This window comes from Hyperoodon ampullatus, assembly GCF_949752795.1.
Source record: "Hyperoodon ampullatus genome assembly, chromosome: 8".
NCBI lineage: Eukaryota > Metazoa > Chordata > Mammalia > Artiodactyla > Ziphiidae > Hyperoodon > Hyperoodon ampullatus.
In genome coordinates, this window is record NC_136921.1 from 30,885,372 (window position 1) to 30,899,174 (window position 13,803).

General features: G+C 39.1%; 1 protein-coding gene across 1 annotated transcript; it reads left to right on the forward strand.

Moving 5' to 3' along the window:
- Positions 1-4,524: 4,524 nt before the first annotated feature.
- On the forward strand, positions 4,525-4,737 carry LOC307056887 (DBIRD complex subunit ZNF326-like; the record flags this gene model as incomplete). The annotated part of the gene is made up of 1 exon (XM_079709870.1): positions 4,525-4,737. One exon carries the CDS (start codon positions 4,525-4,527, stop codon positions 4,735-4,737), a length of 213 nt encoding a protein of 70 aa, XP_079565996.1.
- Positions 4,738-13,803: the final 9,066 nt, after the last annotated feature.

Consider the following 13,803-nt stretch of genomic DNA (forward strand, 5'->3'; position numbering starts at 1 on the left):
GCTCTCTGCTGCTTCCCCCAGGAACCCAGAAGCACTGCTTCAAACTACTTCCTGGCTCAGCTTCACCCTGATTAACTGCTTGTTTGCTGAAATAATTACAAAATTCTGATTCTCCCAACTTGTAGTAAGAAAGAGAAAGTAAGCAAAAACAGTAAAACCAAATTTAATTTTGGCTATAATGATAGGAGTTGATTTGGTAGGTAAAAGAGTTGATTTGATAGGAGTTTGGTAGGTAAAATTATTCATCTATACCAAAATCATAGTTATTTTAGATCTTCCTCACTTGTTCCTTTAACAGGTAATTACAGAGCATATTCCATGTTCTAGGAATTTATCTAGCAACTAAGGACATAGTAGAGAATTAAAAAAGACAAAGTTTTGGTACTCAGAGTTTATACTGTATATCTAACAGGGTTTCTTATAGTGAGGAGGTAAATAGTTAATGATTTACAGAGTTCTACTTTATAGAGGGGGAAATTTTAAGAGTCTAATTGGTATGTTAATCTGTGTTCTCTAAGTTAATCACAAATAGAGTGACCAAAAACTCATGGCAGAAACCTGAAATAAAGGCATAATCTTTTTTTTTTAATTTTTATTTATTTTCTTTATTTTATTTTTGTCTGTGTTGGTTCTTCGTTGTTGCCCACGGGCTTTCTCTAGTTGCGGTGAGCGGGGGCTACTCTTCGTTGATGTGCACGGGCTTCTCATTGTGGTGGCTTCTCTTGTTGCGGAGCACGGGCTCTAGGTGCTTGGGCTTCAGTAGTTGCAGAGCGCAGGCTCAGTAGTTGTGGTGCACAGGCTTAGTTGCTCCGGGCATGTGGGATCTTCCCGGACAAGGGCTTGAACCCGTGTCCCCTGCATTGGCAGGCGGATTCTTAACCGCGCCACCAGGGAAGCCCTAAAGGCATAATCTTGCAAGCCTTAAAGAGGTAAGCCACAGCAAACATCCTGGCCTGTATTTTCCTTCCAAATTTTCATTATGAAACATTTTTAACATTCAGAGAAGTTCAAAGAATAGGACAGAGAACTATATACTTATAACATAAATCAATTGTTAACATTTTGCTACAGCTGGTTGATCTGTAATTATTTATATTTATATATACATATATACGTACATATATTTAATTTTTTATTTGAAAATAATTTCAGGCCTACAGAAAAGTTGCAAGAAAAATAAGAAGAATCCTCTCACATCCCCTTTACCTAGATTCACCAATTTTTAAACTCTTGCCCCATTTGCATTTTTTTTTGGCCAACCTGTGATTGAACCCGGGCCCTCGGCAGTGAGAGTGCAGAGTCCTAAACACTGGATCACCAGGGAATTCCCTGCCCCATTTTCTTTTACTATATTCTATGTATGTGTGTATGTATGTTTTCTGAACCGTTCGAGAGGAAGTTACATACAATGTACCCCCTTTCCCCTATATTTTTCAGTGTCTATTTCCTAAGAACAAGGACATTTTCCTACATAACCACTGTATATTTACCAATTACAGGAAATTTAAAATTGATGCTGTACTTTTTCCTAATTGAAGTATAGTTGATTTACAAGGTTGTGTTAATTTCTGCTGTATAGCAAAGTGATTCAGTTATACATATATACACATTTTTAAAAAATATTTATTTATTTATTTGGTTGTGCTGGGCCTTAGTTGAGGCAGGCAGGCTCCTTAGTTGTGGCATGTGAACTCTTAGTTGCGCATATATGTGGGATCTAGTTCCCTGGCCAGGGATCGAACCCAGGCCCCCTGCATTGGGAGCATGGAGTCTTAACCACTGTGCCACCAGGGAAGTCCCTATACATTCTTTTTTTAAATGTTCTTTTCCATTATAGTTTATCACAGGATATTGAATATAGTTCCCTGTGCTATACAGTAGGAACTTGCTGTTTATCCATTCTATATGTAATAGTTTTGATGCAATACTTTTTTAAATCTCATCTGTAATCCACATTCTAGTTTGTCAATTGATCCAGCAGTGTTCTTTTTGGCCTTTTATTTTCCTCTAGTACAGGATGCAGTCCAACATCACATATCTCATTGAATTGTCACACGTTTCTCTAGTCTCTTTTATTTTATTTTATAAATTTTTTAACTTTTTAAATTTATTTTTGGCTGCATTGGGTCTTCATTGCTGCGCGCGAACTTTCTCTAGTTAGCGCGAGCGGGGGCTGCTTCTTCGATGCGGTGCGCTGCCTTATTGCGGTGGCTTCTCTTGTCGCAAAGCACGGGCTCTAGGCGCGTGGGCTTCAGTAGTTGTGGTTCAAGGGCTCTAGAGCACAGGCTCAGTAGTTGTTGGTGCACGAACTTAGTTGCTCCGCAGCATGTGGGATGCTCCCGGACTAGGGATCGCACCCCTGTCCCCCGCACCGACCGGCAGGCGGATTCCTAACCACTGCACCACCAGGGAAGCCCTCTAGCCTCTTTTAATTCAGAACATTTCCACAGCTTTTCTTTGTTTTTGATGACACTGGTATTTTTTAAGAAAACAGAACTTTAAAAAAAATGTTCTTCATTTAGAGGTTGTCTGATATCCATCTTGTGTCGCAGATTCAGTTCTCCTAGAAGAAGACTTTGAGACAGAATTTAAGGGTCAGATATTTACTAGGTTGTGCCCTTAGGATCGATACCTGCATGTGGAATGGGGGGTGGGGGCGTTGGGGGAACAACACAACCGGGCAGAGGGAGAAGTTGAGCTGTAAGGTAGGACTGACAGACAGAGCCGACTCCAAATGGACCTCTGAAGCTAAAATGGACCCATCAGGATTATCCCCCATTGGTCCAAAGTGACCAGACCTTTCTACTTCCACCTCAATCATCGCTGACAGTTGGCTATCCTAGAAGGGCATGACCTTGGGCAAAGGGACTCTGTGTAGTAGCAGCAGTCTCTGAAGGGCTAGTAGTTGGATGTGGCCTCTTGACAGCTCTCCCAGGAGTTAGTTTGTCCTTGTAGGGGGATCTGGACAATGCATTTCCATTTACCACATTTCATGACTGAAATCAGATTTTACATTCCCAGCTGGACAACTACTATGTGTGTGTGTGTGTATATATATATATATGTGTATATATATATATATATTTCTTTTCTTGTCTTTTGATTTACAATGTTGATTTACAATGCTGTGTTAATTTCTGCTGTACAGCAAAGTGACTCAATTATACATATATATACATTATTTTTTTTACATTATTTTCCATTATGGTTTATCCCAGGACTATATATATATATATATATATATATATATATATATCTTTCTGAATCTTTTGAAAGTTAAGTTGTAGACTTCAGCCCTAAAAACTTCAGCATGCACCTATAATAAAGAAGATTCTGCTACAAAACAATATCATTAACATACCTAAGAAAATGAAAAAAATATCTTAATGATATTCAATTCATATTCAAATTCTCCCTATTATCCTCAAAATATCTTTTATAGAGTTTTAAAATCAGTATCTAATCAATGGTCATGTTAAATTCCTTTTTTTTTTTTTTTTTTGGTCTTTTCTCTTTTAAACTGGAACAATCCCTCTGTTTTTCCATATCAAAGACTTTCTAAGGACACTGGGCGTGATGTCTTGAAGAACCTTCCTATTTTTCAGAGTGTTTTTTTTCAAATTTGAAAGGCGTAAGACATAATGTCACAAGAACTGAGGAAAATACCATTTGCTTTTTCTTAGATGATTTTAAGTATTAATACAGATGAAATAATTTTTAAAGATGTGGACTATCTTTGTTAGAATAATAATTAAAGGCCTGCTTTTATATCCATTATTAATTAAGGAGAGTCAAAGAGAAGTAAAGAGATAAAACGGTTCTTTTTTTTTTATAAAACGGTTTTTATACCGTTTCCATTACATTTTTATAAAACTGAGTTGTCATTATTTGTGCACGTATGTATTTGTGTGTGAAAACATAGCCAGATTCTACTTAACGTTCACATCTTCTCTAACAAAATAAAGCAAAATAAAAAGCCACTTAGTTTTTTTGTAATGTGTTAGTGAGAACAGGAAATGAAAGAATCATCTTATCCCATCATATTATGTTGTATCATAATCATATTATATTATATCGTTAGTCCTTTAAATGTAGCACTCTCATTATAAGCAGCTCTAATCCTCTTAAATTATTATGAGTCATTCATTGTAACAAATTAAGAAAGACATGAGACACAAGAATCTTTTCAGATTATTTCCAAACAGGCTTCTTTACCTAATATCCTTCAATTGAGTTAGTTATCAGTTTTCTGATGGAACATAAGCCTATTTCTGCTAGGTGTTTGTCAAAATACTTGCAAAATTTGTCACTGGCCACCACCTTGACAACTGACAAGAATATCTTCCTGTCTCCTCCCTCCTTTCTCCTTTCTTCTTTTTTTTAATGGAAAGAATTTACTGTTAAAACTATATTATAGGCTCTTGGTCGCGTTGACTGGCTGTGTGTAACCGCGGGTCACCGGTGCTCACCTCCCGCCACAGCTCAGCCCAGCGCCACCGAGGCCATCGGCCCCAAGCCTCTGCCATGGACTTCAAGGACGATTACACACACTCTGCTTGCAGAAATACTTATCAGAGCTTTAATGGAATGGATCGTGATTATGGCCCCAGATCTTATGGAGGGATGGATTGTGACTATGGCCATGGATCCTGTGGGGGTCAAAGATCCATGCACTCCTACCTAAACCAGTCATATGGCATGGACAGTCACAGTGGTGGTGGTGGGGGTAGCAGGTAAATTGCTTCATCACTTGGCCAAATAATTAGATGACTGTAAGATTCTGGATATTCTAATTTCCTATTCCTTAGGCATGTGACGCTACTTGAACTTTGCTATTTAGAATCACCTTAAATGTTGAAAGGTGTTAATGGTTCTAAAAATTATCTCAGCATCACTGGCAGACATTAGGAAAATCTCAGGAAAACCTTTATCGTTTCATTATAATAGAGTAAGATTTTCTGTCTTTAGCAGTGAGCATTTTTTTTCTTCTTTTACTTTTAAGTGCTTATCAATCAGAATGTCCTGAACAAATGATATAAAAATGTTATTGGAAATATTATTTGTGAAGCTTTTTGTTATGAATTTCCAAAAATCTTTACTACTGTGGGGTACTCTATAAAGCAGCAAAGCAGTCTTTGACTAGAATGGGTTTAACTGAACCAGTCTAGCAAAATCAATTTCTAAGAAACATTTAAAATAGTTATTCTTTTAATTTTAATTTTAAAGTAAGTTACAAGAGCATATTGTAATAATAAAAGTGTTCTTTAAATCATGTCTAGATTATTTATTGGCAGGTACTGCTTATACCAGAAACACTTGTGCTCTAGACTAGGAACATTATATTAAAGCCATGAGTATGATACCTTTGCTTATTTTAATGCAGTAGAATTTAGATTGTACTTATGTTTCACTGTCAATGCTGTGTAAAGCTTAAACCTAGTTGAACTCCTACAGGCTTTAGGGTTGACCACATTTCAGGTCAAGGGGGGGTCTACTTTTTGAGGTACAAAGATTCCTACTAGATATAAGTGAAACTAGTTAGGAAACATTTGAAAGTATTGTCCTTCTTCATAAATTGAAGGATCTGGATTCCTTAAGGATGGACCAAATGATGCTTACTTTTCTTTTTTCTGCTTCAAGTGTGCCATTATGGTTTATAGTAGAGAAAAATCAAGAGAATAGATACAACAATTTTGCTTACGTGATAGATGTTTTCAAAAATGTAGTTGAAAAGAGGAATAATTTTTATATGGTTACTAGGATTCAGAAGTAAATAGTACCTTCTATTTAGTGATCTGTAAATAATTGAAGTAATGTAATACATTTAAATGTTTTACCATATCTCTTCCTGCCCTATTACATTGTAAATGTAATGTGCGTAAACTATGTAGATGTTATCATTTATCTCATGTAATTGTGGGCCTTTATAAAACTATGTTGTAAGATTAAAAAAAAAAAAACTATATTATAGGACTTATTTTTTACCCGAACTAAGATATATCCCATAAAAACTAAAGGAAATGGGAAATCTTCAATATAAAAAGTTTACAATTTTATGTGGGATAAATATAAAACCAAATATTTAATGTTATGAATAGGATAAGATATAATAGAGAACAGATCAATTTTGCCTATTTTGAGCCAATCCATTTTGGCTCAGCACTGTTCCTTGAGTGTCCGTTATGTTTAAAGTTCCTGTACTGGGCCCTTTGATGAGTCACGAATTTAACTGATTAATTCATTTATTTATTCATTCACTTTTATAGTCTCTAGGGCTAAATCAAGCTTAGGAAGGAGAAGGAAATGGTGGGAAAATATACATTTTTCCATAGGAATTTAACTATTAAGTAGTCTACATTCCTCCTAGATTTCATAAGCCTAATTTTTAAAAGAACACCATGCTATTTGGGCCAAGTGGTTTCCAGACACACAGAGTATGCCAATTCAAACTCCCTATCCAGGTGACATCAGCAAAAATAGTGGAGTAAGGACCTCAGAAAATTCTCTCTTCCACAGAAGCAACAAGAAACTGGCAAATGGTCAGAATCAAATGTTTCAGAACTCTGAAAATTTCCCAAAGGCTTGCAACAATCTGGGGAGTGTTTAAGAAGAAGAAGGAGGAGGAGAAGGAGGGGGAAAACTGTTCAATCTCAGTAAAATAAATGAGCTTTGTGGCATTTTTAACTTGCCCTAGTCCCATCTCGGACTCTCTTGCTTTGTGATATTCTTGAAAACCAACAGCCTGCATTCATGGTGAAGACCAGCAGCCCGACAGCCACTGGAAGGAACAGAAAGGGGCTGGAGCTCCTTCAAAGCTTCCTCCCCAGAGACTTATTATATGACCTGTTTGTTCCCTGGAAAATCCCACTTGCAAGACCGTCTATTTGACTTAACTCAGAGCTCATTAAGTGTGAAAAACTTTTTCCCCATAAACATTTGTCGAAAACAATTACAGGCAGTTACTTAACTTTGCAGCTGCCTGAGGTGATGGATACCAGTTGGGGGAAAACATTAGACTAACAAAAAATTAAAAACAGAATGAGACATACAGAGGGGCTTTGGGAAGCTTCTGAATCAAGAAGGCCACATGCATGTATAGGGTTGTGCTTATGCCCAGGGCTCTGTGCATTGACAAGAAAGACCTGAAAAGGCCCTAAGCTCTCACCTCTGGATGACCTTGAGATTCCGTGCAAGGAAAGTGGAAGCTAAGGCAGAGTTGAAAATGCACCCCCAATATGCACACAGAGCCTCTCACCAAAAACTGGGTTACTTATTGGTTCTAGGCATTTAAGGAAATTTCCAGTTCCTACCTTATACCTTCTGAGCTTTGCATGGAGGTAAGAACAAAGGAAAGATCACATGGGCGATAAGACAGCCAAAAACTTTGATGTCTCTCTAGATTCCTGTTCCCATTTCAGTTCAGGCCACTAAGGATTTCCCTTACTTTCTTGCCAGCTCAGCCATACATTTAAAAAGATGATTTTTACATTTAGTACAGTGGCTTTTAGAGATTTTGTAGTGAAAAGATTTAAAAGAATATCTGTAATACCATATTGCCAGAAACACAACTCCACCTAGCTTTTGAGATATTATTGTTGTCCTTAGGAAGTTTCTACCTACACTGTCATTTCTTATCTGACTATAGTAAGGAGGAAAAAGTTATTATGTTGACTGCAGTGATGCATTGTTGGGGAATCCTGCTTGTCTTTTTCTACTGTTCAACCTCAGAGCCAGGCTTGAACCAGCTGCCGGTTTTCTCTTCTTATCCTTGAGGGGCCCCAGAAAGTCAGCACTTCCCTCTCTCTCAGTAGCTGACTCTACCTACTTCTCTTGTCACAAATCTCTCCAACTTCCATATTCTTTGCTCAGCAAAAATTTTATTTGTCTTAAGGACTTTACTATTACTCACTAGAGGAGAATAATTAGATAGCAAAAACATGACCAATATGAGAAATTTACAGGCATTTCATAATTTTACAAATCATCGTTCTCATTTCCTTTTAGGATGATTTTTGTCTTCCAATTGCATTCTCTTAAAGAGTTGTTCTATAGTTAGATGAAGACCACAGGAACCCTTCCTACTAAACCACAGATGTAAGGGTTTGTGGATGTTATCAAGACAATGGGGGACCCTCTCCTCTCCAGAGAATATCTGGTACCTCTGAGAACCACCAGATTGAGTGGTACCCAAATCAGTCATCCTCTGTCCTGATTAGGACTATTATGGACATTATTTTATAATCCTTTTTATTAAATGATCAAAACAGCTGAATATAAACTAGATTCTGATTGTGGATACACTTTTTCTTTTGTCTTTATTTTTTTTATTTTTTATTTTTTTAAGGATCCTTGGCTTTTACTTTCTTTCTTTTTTATTTATTTATTTAGGTTGCACCATGCCTTAGTTGCAGCACATGAGATCTTCCTTGCGGATGCAGACTCTTAGTTGCGGCATGCATATGGGATCTAGTTCCCTGACCAGGGATTGAACCCAGGGCCCCTCTGTGGGGAGCATGGAGTCTTACCCACTGGCCCACCAGGGAAGTCCCTGTGCATCCACTTTTAACCACCTGGTTAACACAAGGCTTTATCCCCTTCTGAAACTCTGAGTTGATATATGTTAGATCTTCTTACTCTTTGCTCCTCATTTTTTAGCCTTCCTTTCATATCTTTCATATCATTGTCTCTCTGTGTTACATTTTGGATAACTTCTTCAGATATGTCTTCTAGTTTACATTCTCCCTTCAGCTGGGTCTAAGCTACAATTTTATGCATCCATTAAATTAAATTTCAAGATTAACTTTGTAATTTCTAGAAGTTCTATTTGATTCTTTTTTGGCCGTGCCATGCGGTATGTGGGATCTTAGTTCACCAGCCAGAGATTGAACCCATGCCCCCTCCACTGGGAGGGCAGAGTCTTAACCACTGGACCACCAGGGAAGTCCCTCTATTTGATTCTTCATAAAACTTTCTTTGACCAAAGTCGATATTCTGCCTAAAATTCTAGTGGTTACTGGTGCTTCTGTCTTTCTATTCAGGTCTTTTAAAGTGTTCTGTTAAATTTCTGTTTTCTTGTGTATAAAATGAAAGGACTAGAGTAGATTATCTCTACTATCTCATCTTACTTTAAGGACTATGATTCTGTGGTTTTTAGCCACCTGACTCCATCCTCCTTCAAAGAGATTAAAGAATTGAAACTGGTCTGTAAAGGAAGAGCTCCCATTCCCCAAGCAATAATGGCAAGTTGAAAAAGAATAAAAGTAATAGAAATGACAACCAGATCTTTGGGGGTGAATATGGGACATAAGAAAATTGTTTCCCTTCACTGTACATCACATATGAAAGAACTTTTATAGTGTTTTCTCTCCATGCCACCCCATCCCTCTTAGCACAAAATAAAATAAAATAAAATAAAATGAAATGAAATGAAACTACACTTAGCAGAGGCAGCAGTACATATATGCATTGACTGATAGAAGACCGTGGCTAAGCCACAGAATCAGAACCGTACATCATGACCCATGGCCAGGAGAGCCATCAAACTGCATCAAGTGTAACATTAGAGTAACCAAAACATAGAGTTTCAGGGTTGGCAGAACTTTAGACATTAAGTCCAGTCACACTCGATGCCAGAAAAACCTTCAATTTATGGTTGTCTCATTAAACATCTCTAAGTATGAGAAATATGCCATCATCTGACAAAGCTTTGTGCTAGGCTGAAAGCTCCATGGCTTCAGTTCATTGCTATTCACTTCTGTTTCACTGGGGCCTAGAACACATAGGAGATGCTCAGGAAATATGTATTAAATGAATAAATGCCAATTTTTAACCACTATAATCTCTAGAAAGTTTTGCTTTATATTGAGCTAAAATTTCTCTTTCCCTCATATTCTTAGCTTTACTCTCTGGCCAGATAAAACAATTCCCTTCTCTGCATGAAAAAAGTTATCCTGCTCTTTCTTTTCCAGGATAAATAGCTTCCACCAGTTCATTCAACACTCCTCCCATGATGTCATTTTAAGCTTTCTCTTCAACCTGTTCCCTCTCTTCTGGACATGCTCCAGTTTATCCTTGTTCTTCATAAATTTAATTCCAAGGAAAGAACACAGTACCCCCGGATGCATTCTGACCAGCTCAAGCAGAGTTGGACAAATACTCCTCCAATTCTATTAAAACAGCCAAGGGCAAATTCACTCCCCCTCTTTTTATTTTAGGTGGCCACATCCCTTTCTTGACTTACTTGAGCTCATGGTCAAGGAGAAAGCTTGTGCTGAGTAGAAATTTAGCATGCCCAAAGGTCAGAAGAGGTTACCAAAGGACACCAATCTCAGTACCTGGGTGAACGGTGCCCATCCCGTGGAAATGCAGGTGAAAGTGGTTGATTGGGATACCTTCTGGGTACATCACATCGTCTCCCTTCTCATGGTTGTTGAAAAGGCACCGAATAAACCATTAGTTCATATTATCTATCTCTTTAATGTAGGCTTACCAAATCCATTTTAGGGTAATAATTCAGGGCCTGTAACTGCTGCCTAAGCACATTACAGCTGGGAAAACCTGTTCGAGAAGATGATTTGCTTTGCACTGTAACTGGCATAAAGTTCAATGCAGGTGTTGCTTAACAAGCTAGTTCTGAAGTGAAAGGTAAATTCTAAAGAACATTCTGGACACTGCCTTTCAGTCAATTTTCCAGGTCAGTATGGTGGAATTAGACTTTTTTAGAAGTAATAGAATGACCATTCTGAATATCTCTTTCCAGAACCTTCAATACTTTATCTTGAATGCAAGCAAAACTAAAGTGTTTTTGACTCAAGATATCTATGGTTACTATTAACATGACTATTCTTAGGTGGCTTTAAAGTTGAGCTTAGAATTGCCAAGATTTTTCTTTTAATAACTAGTCACGTGAGTTATTAAACATAGTTTCAGGGAATCAGACTTTAGGCTTGAAGTGGTTTGTCTGACATTGTCTTAGTAGAGAAAATCTGTGATGGACAGAAAAGATAGAGGAAAGTGTTCTAAAAGTAGAATTTTTAAAAAACTTTTATTGTATCAAGTGATTTGCTACTCAGTTTCTTCCAAGTTCCTTGTCAGGAAATAAACTGCTTGCATTATGTTTTAGTGATGATATATTGTGTTACTTGTATAGGTGCCAGGATATTTTCTGACTGCTTTCTTAGGCTTGAGTACTTGGAGAAATACTTGGCTTTTGAATTATCGAAAGTACAGACCGTCCCCGACTTATGATGATTCAACTTATTTTTTGACTTTATGATTGCGCAAAAGCAAAGCACATTCAGTAGAAACTGTACTTGGAATTTTGGATTTTGACCTTTTCCCAGCTAGCAATATGCAGTATATGATATAGTGATACACTGTCTCCTGATGCTGGGGAGCCGCAGCAGACACAGTTCCCAGGCAGCCACGTGATCACGGGGGCAAACAACCACTACACTTAAAACCATTCAACTGTAGCCCCCTGCAGTGCAAGCACGGAGCCCTAATCACTGGACCGCTAGGGGAGTCCCTAGAAGACATTTTTTGAATACCCATTCTGTGCAAAGCACTGGATTTGGTGCTACTTGGAGACATAGATAGTAAAAGAGCTAGAATATATTGTCCTGCCATCTCTGACCTTCTCATACAAGTTTAAACTGAATGTCACCTGTATTTTTCAGATTTGGCCCCTGGGATCCTAAGTGGGAAGGTGACTCATCCAAAGTCATGCAGCTAATGACATGTAGAACAAAAATTTAGAACCATCTCTCCTGAGTTCCAATACTCTTTCAACATGATAGGCTACCTAGTACCGTGGACGTCAGTGGGCTCAGATGTCAGGGCAGGGCTGGAACTAGAGTGAGGTAATTAAGGCAAAATTTAACAGGCACCAAAAATCTCAGCAAACAAAATGAATGTAAAAGATCCATGCTGGGGCTTCCCTGGTGGCGCAGTGGTTGGGAGTCTGCCTGCCGATGCAGGGGACACGGGTTCGTGCCCCAGTCCGGGAAGATCCCACATGCCACGGAGCGGCTGGGCCCGTGAGCCATGGCCGCTGAGCCTGCGCGTCCGGAGCCTGTGCCTCGCAACGGGAGAGGCCACAACAGTGAGAGGCCCATGTACCAAAAAAAAAAAAGATCCATGCTGAACAAAATATCAAAATTTTAAGTGAAGTCAGGATCTGGCTCTGTACTTGAATGACCCAACCTCACTCGCCTCACCCTAATCTTGGCCCTATGTCATGCAATCTGAATTTGTGGGTGGACCAATGGGGAAAACCAACAAGAAACTATTCTGGAACTGGGACAACAGGGATAATTGTGAAGGAATCCTGGAATAGATAGAGTAAGATGTCCAGATGTTCAGAGGTGGGTCACAAGTATCCACAGTAGTGTATTGAGATAAAATAGCTCTTGTTTGTTTTAATAAGAAACACATCTAAGGTAAGAGGAAAATCTTGAGATGTGACGATGGGTCATGCTAACCTATAGGGGGCATTGCTCCCATGAAGAACCTGGGTCCCGTTGAGGGCTCTGCTAGGTGAGGACAAAATGGAGTCCTCAGAGCCTCACAGTGGGGTTTGGTTGGAGGGCTTTGATCAGAACTAGAAACTGGGGGGCTTCCCTGGTGGCGCAGTGGTTAAGAATCCACCTGCCAATGCAGGGACACGGGTTCGAGCTCTGGTCCAGGAAGATCCCACATACAGCGGAGCCACTAAGTCCGTGCACCGCAACTACTGAGCCTGTGCTCTAGAGCCTGCGAGCCACAACTACTGAAGCCCACGTGCCACAACTACTGAAGCCTGTGCGCCTAGAGCCCGTGCTCTGCAGCAAGAGAAGCCACTGCAATGAGAAGCCCGTGCACCACAACGAAGAGTAGCCCCCACCCGCTGCAACTAGAGAAAGCCCGTGCACAGCAACGAAGACCCAATGCAGCCACAGATAAAAAAATAAAGAATAAATTAATTTTTAAAAAAAAGAGCTAGAAACTGGGTTAAATTTTTCTTCCTCTTTCTGATTTTCTTATCTCTCACCTATGTCCTGTGCCTGATGTGTTAAGCCAAGACGTGGATATGCACCATTTGAAAGTACCCTTGCCCTTTGTAGGACAAGAAGAAATCACAGTGGGGTCCCAGCAGAGAGAAGAGGCTGTTGGGCAAATGCAGTCCACATATGGCCCAGGTCACCACGAGAGACCACGAGGGGACTTGAGACTTAACCTGCTATGGAGCAGTAAAGAATATGCATTTGCCTGATGTCCTCAGAATCCAGCTGCCATGGCTGGATAGGAGTCTAGCCATGGTCTGGTAATTTGGTTCCTGGTCTGGTAATTTGGTTCTTCACTTTTCCACATTTGCAGTAACTTTAACAGCAGAGTTAGAACCAGGCCCAGGAATAGAATAGATTCTGGGTAAATATGGGCCTCTGGCACAGCACTACTGTGTAGCCACAACAGAAGCTCAAAGATAAAAACCATTCTCACAAGCTGGGTCCACTGGGCCTTGGGGGGGCGGGGTGAGGAGTGGTGAGAAAGGGTCTAATTAAAAAACAAAGAGGCTTCCTTTATCTTATATCATTCTGAGCTTCCTCCTATGTAGTCTTCCTCATTTGCAGGGAAGAGTGGTTTATTTTTGTTTTGCTTTTTTATTCAGCCACAAGTACAGTTCTATAAAAGGAAAGTAGAATTATTCTCTAAATTCAGTGTCATTCTCAGAAACTATTTCCTTAAACACTCTTGAGAAAGGATTCTTGTACCTTGGGTGCCCAGAGGGTAAGAACTTGGGCACTTAACACATTTCAATAAGAA